The 11,690-nt window shown below is 37.2% G+C and overlaps 1 protein-coding gene across 1 annotated transcript; it reads left to right on the top strand.

Annotated features, from left to right (window-relative positions):
• Positions 1-9,001: 9,001 nt before the first annotated feature.
• On the top strand, positions 9,002-10,888 carry LOC107593723 (protein FAM84B-like). Its single transcript, XM_016283576.1, has one exon. The coding sequence runs from the start codon at positions 9,328-9,330 to the stop codon at positions 10,321-10,323; it is 996 nt and encodes a 331-aa protein (XP_016139062.1). The 5' UTR covers positions 9,002-9,327; the 3' UTR covers positions 10,324-10,888.
• Positions 10,889-11,690: the final 802 nt, after the last annotated feature.

Genomic DNA, 11,690 nt, shown 5'->3' with positions numbered 1-11,690 from the left:
ATAAAGAGCATTTCTGGAATGTTTTTCCAGACACAGTGTTTAAAGGCAGAACTGAGCTTGTGCGTATTTTCATAGAGGGAGAGAGAGCAAACATTTTTTTTTTCTTGAAATCAAAGCAGAAATGCATTCCATGCAATCGTTCAACAATTGCTCATTTGAAATTTAACATGTACCGTGTGATAAAGGTTACAGGAATTATTTCTCAACATTTTGTCTCCTCATCTCCTCACTATTAGCCAATACAGCGCTGATGTAATCTGACTTTGCTGGGTGCTGTAAACCATTCTGCCTACTGTGTTTAAAGTAGGGTAGAAGACTCCAGAACTGGTCTCTCTCTACAGCCCCTTGCCAGTCTGGTGTAAGGGTTGCAAAAGGTCACAGAGCCCTCACTAAGCGGCAAATGAAACATGCATCAGCAGGAGCACATGTACAGAGTGTGACTGCATATAGTGACATTCATACAGAGAACCACGTTGCTTCACAGAACCCAATGCCAACCCTCACTTTCCAAGAAGTAATCTGTTTCCAGTAAGGATGATATTTCACTTTAGAAATGTGTATTTATAAATTAATATAAAAAATGTGCATTACAATTTCCATTTAAAAGTTTAGGGTCAGTAATATCAAAAGTAATATCACAAAAGGTTTATAATTTCAAACACATGCTGTTCTTTTGAACATTCTATCCTTCGAAGAATCATGAAAAAATGTATCATGGTTCCAAAAAAACATCAAGCAGTACAGCTGTTTTCAACATTGATAATAATAAGACGTTTCTTGAGCAACAAATTGCATATTACATCTTAAAAATATTAAAATAGAAAACTATAGCGTTAGCTCAACAGCGTCATCTAGTGTTAGTTCCCTGTCCTGCGGTGTCTTGTACCCTGAGAGGTATTACACAATAGTTGCACCTGTGCTGTCATCTGTTTCTCATGCTGTAAGCTAAAATGTTCAACAACTTCAAAAATAAATATGTTCTCTTGTACCGTAAGAGAACATGTTGTTAATACAAGCCACAAACTAACAGTCTCCACATTTCATCAAACAGAAAAATGTAGATTTACATAAAATCAGCAAGTTACTTTCAGAAATCTTTTTTAAAATAATTAAAATATATAATTAAGATATTTAGATTATTTTCAAAGCACATAGGGTGAAAAATACAGGGATGTGATGAAGATAAAATAGAGACATTTCAGTAACAGTTTAACCTGTTGCAATAAAAAAAAGCACAAAATAGCCTAAGGCAAATAGCCACCTGGTTTTTCTGCACTAAACCTCCTAAACTGGGCCTCTCTCTCTCGTGATTTGATTCCTAGAAAAGGCACAAACTGATAATGTAATACTCAGAATATAAGTCAAAATCACCTGCCAAATGCAATAATGTATTACATGGTAGGATTCAGTTGGAATGACTTTACTTTTTACCCTAGCTAGCATCACCATCATGGTACAAACAAATTCCTGAAATGAAATGATGGAAAACTAGAATGTCAGGTTAAGAAATTCATGGTAAACAAATTTTTGCTCCTCCCTACCCATTGTAGGGCTTGAAATAAATAGCTTGAGTAATCCCTTTGAGCCTTTTACACAACACCCTTTGAAAAGATTACAGCAGCCAATATATTAGCAGTAAAATCAGAGAGTGAATTTAGTATGATGTTCTAGCAAGCAAATAAATAAATAATATTGAAATATTTATTTATTTGTTCACTCTAGAACAGGGGTGGGCAAACTTGGCCCTTCCAGGTGTCACGAATCCGGTCCATGAACTTCCTTCTGCTAGCCATCAGAGGTCACCCTTTCCGATTTCATTGACTCTCGCACTACACACTGTTGCACATCACCCCGGACTACATATCCCATCATTCATTGCACTGATTGCACTCAGCACGGATTGCACACAGCTGGTAACACTGATTGCACCCAGCTGTTTCATATCACTCCCTCACTATTTAACACTCACTCTGATCCCTTCCCTCTGCCGAGTATTGTTTAGCGCTTATCCTTAGATAGCTACAAAACAGGGCCCTCATTAGTTTCCCTGCCTTAGACTTAGCCTAGTTTTGCCTTGCCTTGTCTGTTTCCTTCGGTTTTGATCTTCGCCTGTTTTCCTGGATTTCTCCTTTTAGCCTTACCCCGTGACTCTGTCTGCCAATCGTCGACCCACCCTACCCCTAGGTTTATTCTTGTGTCTTGCCCGCCATATTCCTGGTTGCCACTGTTTACCCTGCCTGTCTTATGACCATGTCTCTGTCTTCTCCAAATAAAGCTTTGCATATGGATCCGCACGTCTCACGTCTCATCAGCCCCGTAACCCCAGGTCACTTTCCTTCAGAGTTTAGCTCCAACTCTAATCAAACACACCTGAACCAGCTAATCATCGTCTTCAAGACCAGTGGTTCCTAACCCTGGTCCTGGAGGCACTCCAACACTGCACAATTTGCATGTCTCCTTTCTCTGACCAATTTCAGATCATGGAGTCTCTATTAATAAGCTGATGACCTGAATCAGGTGTATTTGATTAAGGAGACATGCAAAACATGCAGTGTTGGAGTGCCTCCAGGACTGGAAAATCATACTAAATTCAATTTCTACTGTAGAACATCATAGTTGTTCTCAAGATTTTACTGCTAATATATTGTCCACCATAATCTTTTTAAAGGCTGGTGTTAATAAATAAAATAAATAATATAGATTCAAAATATTTATTTGTCACCTAACCATCCATATCTACACACAGAATTTTCAAAACATTTTTCATTTCAAAATAATGACAATGTCGTACTGCCATGTTGGGACCTTAAATTCTCCCAAGCCGAACTTTATGAAAATAAGAATCCTTGTGCCTCAGGAGAGCATCCTTACTGGTTAACAGTGCTTATCACTGCATGAGTAAATGAAGGGTAAATAACAGTCACATCAAGACATGGAAAAACATGACCTCTTGACATCCTCAAAAAAAAAACTTAAAATATGGTATTACTATAAAAGTGTTAAATAATTTGTAATTAAAATGATATCAGATTAATTATAAAATTATTTTAGATTTTTTAAATAATTATTTTATAGCTTAGATATATCTATATCTTATTTCTTATTCATAATCTGTGTAAAGGGTTGCATTGTGTTCATACATAAGCCTGTTACTCCTGCATGTTCTATGAACACAAGCCTTTGTGCATTAAAGTAATTGACACTAACCAAACAGCACCTATTCATTCGAAATTTCAGTTTGGCATTCATCATGAGAAGAGCAAAAAGTATTCAAAATAGAAAGAGGCCCATTTTAGATATATTAAGGCACAATGTCTGACACTTTTTGGAGAGCACTTTCACCTTTTGGTTCCCATAAAGGGTTCCTTTGTGATTCTCCTCAAATGCTACAACACTGCATCATTTTGAAAACAGACCACCATAAAACAAGAGCCCTTCTATACAGCACAAGAGAAATATATTTGAGAATATATATGCTTTTTTGTGTAACACTGATTTGGGTAGAAGCAACAAGTGCTCGTGTATGTTGCTCTACAGTATCATCATATTAAGTGGTGCCACTGATGGCGTTGTAATGCAAAATGCAATATGTCCATTAGGAATCGCAAGCTGACCTCTAAAAGATCAGTATGACAGTGATATATTACATAGTTTGCTCCGCTCATGCAGAAATTTAAGGGAACATAACAAATAGTGAGATAGCAAATTGGGTCATGCTGTGTCAGATCTGAATGATCTACTTCTTACGGCCTTTTTTCTGATATGGCCTGGAGAGAATGTTCTACTTTCAAAAGTGGCAAAAGTTCTAATCACCATCACTGAACAGCAAATACAAAAGTTTCTTCTTCGAAATTCAGAGCAAACAAACCAGCTGTAATGTACTCAACAGTCTGGTATTGGTATTTGACAGTGTTTACAAATGCAAGAAAGAGCACATCTAAGAAAACTCACAACATGATATTGTCTACAGCATTATATTGTCTACAGCTGTTGATAAATATTAAGGCAGCTGTATATTTTTGTATGTAAAAATCAATTTTTACTTTGTGAATGTAAGACAACTAAAGGAAATCATTATTTCCAAAAGAAAACAATTGGCTTTGTAGCGTCTGGACCAATCAAACACACAGTTTTTCATTTGATTGAACAAATCAGTTATTCATTAGATTAACAAATCGTCACAGTCCCCTCACCCAATAAATTGGGTGCCAGGATGTCTGCAACGACACCAGGCCCCCCTGGTCCCTATGGCAACTAATGCTGATATCACTGGTTTTTTCATTGTTTGCTCATAACTGGAGTCACTTAATCATGCAGATTTATGCTACAAGCTCGGTGTAGAATTGTACAGTAAGAAAGTTATTTCCCTTAACCAGGAAATTAACGTTCTTAGAATTGACAGACAGTTGACTCTGAGAGGTCAAGTAAATATCTACAGCGGATCTAAATATTTATAATTAATTATAACTAGTTATGTTTAATTATTCATATTTCCCCATGAGCTGATTCGCTACAGCTTTTACATTGTCATTGTACTTATTCAAAAACTACTATTTAGAAAATATTTACTTTTAAAATGTTTGTAAAAAGATAACTAAATCAAATAATTGTTCCCAAAATGAAATAATTGCTTTTTACATTGTCATTATACTAATACAAAAATAAATTATCTGGAAAATAATTATAAAACGAACAAATTATGGGAAAAAAGAAAGAAAAAAATACAATTAATGTTGAATTCAATTGAATTCTGACCAGAATGAAATATTATTTTTAAATTTAGTGAATGTAAACATAAAAATAATTAGCCCTGAAAAAATACATTTTAAAACTAACTAAATAAATCATTAAATTCAAGTTTATTTGTATAGCGCTTTTCACGATACAAATCGTTGCAAAGCAACTTTACACAAAATTAAGTTTCTACGATATATTTAGTAGCTTATCAGTAACTGTCAGTTAATGGCAGAAATGTACGGAAAAATCAATTAAAGACGTAATCAAACAGACGATGAACACTATTAACAGCAATTATTATATGATGCTATCAAACTTATAGCAAAATGTGGTAGTTCTGTATGTTGTTTCAGGGTTGGCATCATCTGAGGTCCTCTGAGGGGTTGGCATCATCTCTTTTCAGGTGTTCTGGATCCACAAATAAACACAAAATAAACAAATAGACCCCTCCCACCCACCCACTTGCGGACCCCAGTTTGAAAACCCCTGGTCTACAGAACACTACTTTAGGCCTGCTGGCATATTTGTGAGATCAGTGCTATATTTTGGTTAACATGTCATGCTCCTCTAGAGGTCAGTGCAGTTCAAACGATACTTGAATTTACTGGAATAAAATAAGTCCTTATACTCATTACTCATGTTGGGTATTATGAATAGAAAAATAAATGTTTCACTGCACTCAATATTATTGATCACTAAACTACCTAAAAGTGGTTTCATGATTTTTGCAGCAAACTCACATTGTACTATAGGACAACACAGCTATTTATCCATTAAAGAAAAACAAATATCAAAGTAACTGTGGGAAAACGGAAGAATTTACAGATAACAGAGTTGCATTCAATACCATTAACATTCCTTTGTCATTTTCACCTCACTTTTTTGTCACCTGACGATCTTCTCAGCCTTCTTTTAATTTCTCTCTCTGCAGCCCGTCCAGGCTTCTGCTACACTTCATTGGTGTGACACAAACAGACACACACCGTGCACCTTCAGCAATAATACACCTTTGATGGAAGGCAGTTGCCTTTGGAAACCTAGAGAGAGAAAGAGGGTTCTTAAGGGCCTTACTATTAGCTGCTTAAAATTCTTCTGATGTAACCAGTGCATAGCCACTGGAAACAAAAACATCAATGCATTCCCATCAGAGTGGCACTTTCACCCGATTTTGTTTACTCTTGGTGGTGTTGTGTTCCAGACGTCTTTTTTATTTTTTTTAAGTTGAGGAAACTAAATAATGAGTTATTTCACTGAGCGAGTCAGTGTGAAGGCAACACTGTTCATCTTTATATCTTCAGCGGAGGCAGACAGCTTCATACAGTGTCACAGGCGTACTGACACAAGGTGCCTTGGCATTCAAAATGGCCAGAGTACAGGCTCTCGGGGTGAGAGAAACTTAAAAAAAAAGATCTTTGTAGAGTCAAAACACTCAGAGGAATTCCTGTGGTTGTGTCAGACCAATACCGAAATGTCAGGTAGTTGAAATTCCTTTGTTTACTCACCAGGATAGATATGCGGGGTGTGTGGATCTTTATAACATATAAGGTTTCAGTGAAAATGTCACTCTGAGGAATGATCACTGAATCATAAAGTGATAATCATAAAGTTTTTGGCACATAGTGGTTCTTTATTGGCATTGATGGTTTCATGAAGAAACTTTAACATCTATAGAACCTTTCTATCGCACAAAAGGTTCTTTACACTTTTAAAAATAATGTTTTTTTTATGTCATTAACATTTTAATAATCTAAAGAACCTTTTGTACAACTGAAAGGTTCCATGGATGTTAAAGCTTCTTGATGGAACCAGATGCCAATAAAGAACCTTTATTAGTGCAAAAAGGTTATTTCAATTATTAAAATGTTATTATTAAAATGTTCTTTACACTTAAAAATTGGTACTTTCAAGAACTGCTCACTGAAAGGTTCTACGGAGAAACCAGAATGGTTCTTCAATGTCATTGCTGTAAAAATGTATTTTTATGGAACCTATATTTTTAAGAACCAACACTGAACGGACTGGAGGTGAATAATGACGCTATATTGTCTTGTTAGAGAATTTGGATTTGTCTCATATTTGAAGAAGTTTGCATCATTGATTCTGTAATTTTCCTGTTTAATACTGTAAAGCTGATTTGAAACAATCTGTATTGTATAAAGCACCATATAAATAAAGGTGACTTGACAAGATTGCACATCATTTAAACTTTAAGCACATGATGCTAATGAGATTTAATATTAATACTTAATGGGGGAGCAGGTGTGTCTGGTCTGAAGGTACTCTCGGGAGGCTGTAGGATTTGTTTTGATGTGGTGATGGGAGATGGACGCTCAGTTTGCAACTGGTGTAACTGGTGATATGCCTTATGGCGACAGTCAGACATCCCCACACTGGAGTGAGCAAATACACGGCAGTCTCTCTGGCCAGCTGTTACGTTAGGTAATTAAGAGCTGAGGCATGCTTCTGGGTATGAGAAGCCCCTGCACTGGGGGTGATGGACTGACAGCCAGAGGCTAGCTGTTTGGCAATCCACAACACAAGACTAAACATTGCAGTGGTTTACCGACCCACGTGCCCCAGACTGGATACCACAAGCTGAAGTATCTCCAGGGAGATGCCTCTGAAGATGCTGCCACTGTATTTAATGTGAAGGACACAGTATTGGACTTTATTCAGAGGAATAACGTAATTTGGCTGATTTACGATTTTTTTATTTAATAATGTTTGCAATATATATTTAATTGATTTATTTTTATTTAATTGTTTTTAAATATAGGTTTAATGTCTATAATAATGTAATAAATAATGACTTTATAATGCAATCGAAAAGGTGTTGCTGTAATTACAGTACCTCTTCATGAACTAATTCTTGTGGTTACCAAAGGTGACACATTTACCAGTGTTCAGTGATGTTTTTCCCCCCAGATGAAAAAGAGTAATTTCAATAGGAATCTGCTCAACATGGAATTTTACTTGAGCACAAATTAGTCACACTGATCAACAAAAAGCTGCTTGGTTTGAATGCGACTTCTGTGTAGCTTTATTTGAAACATTACTACAATATACATTTTGCAGAAGTTTCACTAATGTTTCCAGGTGTGATTGAATCATAATATGGTTGAATCAAAAAAGCTGTGCTTTTTTATTTGGAGGCCTTCCGAGCCTTAATTGTACAATTGAATACTACACGCACCCTGTGTATAATAATTAAAAAGATTTTAAAGAACTGATTTGTAGCATATCTGTACACTGTATACTGCATCATTATGATGCCTGAAAATGTCAGCATGTTTGAGTTCAAAGTTCAGGTATGTCACATGAGACTCTAAGTCATACAATCTGGTTGACTGGCACCCACTCTTGAATTTATGCAGGCATACATATACTATAAAATATTAGCATCTGGTCAGAAAGGTAATCTTTAAAGGGACCATGATCTGCCTTTTTAATTATTATATTGTACTGTCCTCTGAGTCCCCCTCTCATCACAACGCTCCGTTTGAAAAGATGTGGCGGCTTGTAGACTCGGAAGTAAACGTCCACTGCTATGATTGGCTAACAGTTGTGTATGTTTGACAGCCTACATCCTTCATAGATGTAGGAAGGATCTATGTGAAAACGCTTAAATACTCAGTAACTTACATATCAAATGATCTGTAATAACAGACAAAGCAATAGTGACCACATAATAAAAACAGTTACTTACACTTGTGTTTTGCGACATTACTGTCAGATCCAATATTTTTGGCACAGCATTGTCATTAAAAATAAAGTTCATCCACTGATCACTCTTTCCTAATGTTGGGATCAGAAGGAAGGCAGTGCAAATACTTTGTTTTTCCACAATTTGGCACTGCATCTTGTCTTCAGGGCCATCTTTATTGTTTGGTTTCTGCTTAGACCTGCTTTTGCTGCTCTCATTATTTGCACTACATGCACGAATCGGTGGGCGGGGCTAAACAGGCTGTGATGTAGAAGCAGGCATTGATCTTCTGCGGAGGCGGTGCTTATAGCCACGCTATTATGTCATAAAGTGGTACATTCCACAACCTATCGTTTTGGCAGATTGACTTCAATATAAGCTGTTTTAGTTCTGAAACATACAGGATGTTTTTTTATAGTACAATACGTCAAAAGATCAAGGGAATATTATTTCTCAGTTCATGACCTCTTTAAACTGTAGACTCTGTAGGAATTTAGCTCAATGAGCTGAAGAACCAACATAATTCTGCTTCCAGTCTAAATGTGTACTGTCTCTTTAACTGACCGTGCCTTGAGTAAACATTACCGTGCGCACTACTATTTCACACAGAGCGCTGTTGCTGCCTCTGCGACTACCAGAACTTCAAAGAGCCGTGGACGCCATCCATTACTTGGAAAGAGAGGAAGTAACTCATCAAAAGTGCAATTCTTTACAGGAGACGTTAACCGCAGGACTCCCCGTGGGTTCACCGCTGTGTCTGATGGGCTTCCCCTGTCTGCGACTCTCACCAGGAAGTGAGTGAGCAGGTGAGACGCACCTGTTCAGAACGCAGACTGAAACTCTGATGGCATAATATCTTATGGCTGACATACAGGTCGGATAGCTGTATGATATGCCAAAACGCACATCACGCAATTATTCCAAACAGCAATTCGCTGATAAAAAGAAGACATGGACTTAGACCTGAACTGGGCTCCAGAGCCGGATTACGTGTTGCGCTTTTGAAATCTCCCCTCCGCGACCTATACAGGTGGGACGCGAAACTGTTCACACGAGTTTCGGACACTGTTATGGGGAATCAAGTGGAGAAATTTACCCATTTAAATTACAATGAATTGCCCACGACTGACCCTAATGGGTTCGACCTAGGGGACGACACTCCACGGATCGGCGTGTCTTATATTTTCTCTGCTGATGACAACGAGCAGGTGGACAACATCGATGAGACAGAAACGGAAGGTGTTAAACATTACGACTGCCGAAATGAATTAGAATGCGCGGTATATTATCGCGACGAGTGCATATACGACAGGAATAGCAGGTTCGGTGAAGTGGGAACCCTGTCGTGGGAGAACTTGGCGAATAAATGCAAACCCGGTGACCTGGTGGAGTTTGTGGCTATCGGTCAGTACCCGCACTGGGCCGTTTGTGTTGATGACCAACAGGTGGTTCATTTGCAGAGAAACGAGATTAAATGCGACTTTCTTTTCGATGCCAGTCAAGGTAAAAGGGGCAGAATTGTGAACGACCTGTATAAGTTTCGCGCGCTGAGCCCTGGTGTTGTGGTGCAGAATGCCATGGAGCAAGTGGGGATGAAAGAGCGAGACATTTGCTGGAAGAACTCTGAATGCTTCGCTGCCTGGTGCAGGTTTGGCAAACGCGAGTTTAAAATGGGAGGCGAGATACGAATCGGGAAGCAGCCGTACAAGATGAAACTGCAGCTGTCGGAGAAGAAAAGTCACGTTTTGGACTTTCAAAGTTTAGAGGATTTGATCATGGAAAAGAGGAGAAACGATCACATGGGAAGGGAAGCCGTTATTCAGGAACTGGAGAATCATTTAAATTGCACAGAAGACACTGAGGGTGATTACAATTGTAACTGATGGATCAAAGAGGGAGGTTCTCTAGTGGGCAAACAGCCTCATCGTGGCTTTGTAATCACCTCAAGCACAGGGGCAGTGTTGCAATTTTAATCAGTTTCTCAAGAGACTTTTCCTTCAGCAGCACTTTTATAAATTGGACAACTTCATCTTGTTTGCAATGATAATCCCGGTGTTTTTGTAATAGGCTAAGGATTTGATCTTTCCCTCGCTTTGCTGTATTCACATCCAAGGGAACGTTTTATGAAAGCCTTTCCATATCACCTTCTAATGATCATAGTATTTTCCTTTGAGGACTGGCAAAGTATGTATTCCCATGACACATTATTTCAATAGAGTTTGAGTATTTTTACTTAAGTACTGTTTTGTTCTTCAGCATTGGATTGTGATATAATCAATATGACATTTTGTTGTTTAGCTTCAGTTGTCTCATCAAGTTCTGTATAAACCTGCAGCCTATATTTTTTTGCTACTGAAATTACTATATTCAAATGTTATTCATGCATGCAGAGAAGATATTTTCATTCAGCGTTCAATTCAGATCAACTCTTCTGTTTGGTTTGATTGATGGAATTGAATGAGAGCTATCCATTCACTGACCTGCTGCTCCTCTTCTAACCTGCTATAGCAAAAGGCAAATATGATCATCAAATATTTAATTTTTATAGTACAACAATGGCATTGCTGTATGAATTAGTATTAAGGACATGTAAAATAAAAGTTTCATTGTTGAAAAAAAAAAAAAATTTTCAACAGTGAATATATATAGTACTATAACCGATAATTCAACAACAGCAAGAAAAATTATCTAAACAGCTCTGGTATTAAGATCTCCTCTCAAATGTGATAAGTGGAGATACTTAAAACCACATAAAGTACAATTATTTACAGCTCTTTGATTTGATAACTATCAATTCCCTTCATACTGATCCAATTTTAATTTGCTGCTCATCATCTGAAGTTCAAATGGATAATGTGAATTTAAATCGCCGTATAAAATAAAAAGATCCATTTCAATAACATTATGCTAATTTGGTTAAAATGCCCCTTTCATGGAGAAAAGGCTAATGAAGAGGAATAATAAGCTGTATTGTCCTGATGATTTTATGCCATCTATAATTCCATTACTGATGAGGGTTTGAACTCTCTTGTTTGCAGCTGGGATATGACAGGTGTCCTTCAGGTTCACCTGACTGAAATAACTATAATCCTGCACTAAGAATTTTATTTAAAATTAATACACTATTAAAACTGCAATGACCAGTTGTATGAAATTCAAAACACAAGAAATGTTTGTGTGTGTGTGTAACAAAGCTACATCTCCCAGCTGTGCAGCGTGTTATTGCAATTTATTGTGAGACTAATTACAT

The sequence above is a fragment of the Sinocyclocheilus grahami genome, unplaced genomic scaffold, assembly GCF_001515645.1.
Source record: "Sinocyclocheilus grahami isolate Dianchi unplaced genomic scaffold, SAMN03320097.WGS_v1.1 scaffold175.1, whole genome shotgun sequence".
In the NCBI taxonomy this organism is placed as follows: domain Eukaryota; kingdom Metazoa; phylum Chordata; class Actinopteri; order Cypriniformes; family Cyprinidae; genus Sinocyclocheilus; species Sinocyclocheilus grahami.
The sequence above is the reverse complement of the archived record's forward strand: the minus strand, read 5'-3'. Positions and strand labels throughout refer to the sequence as shown.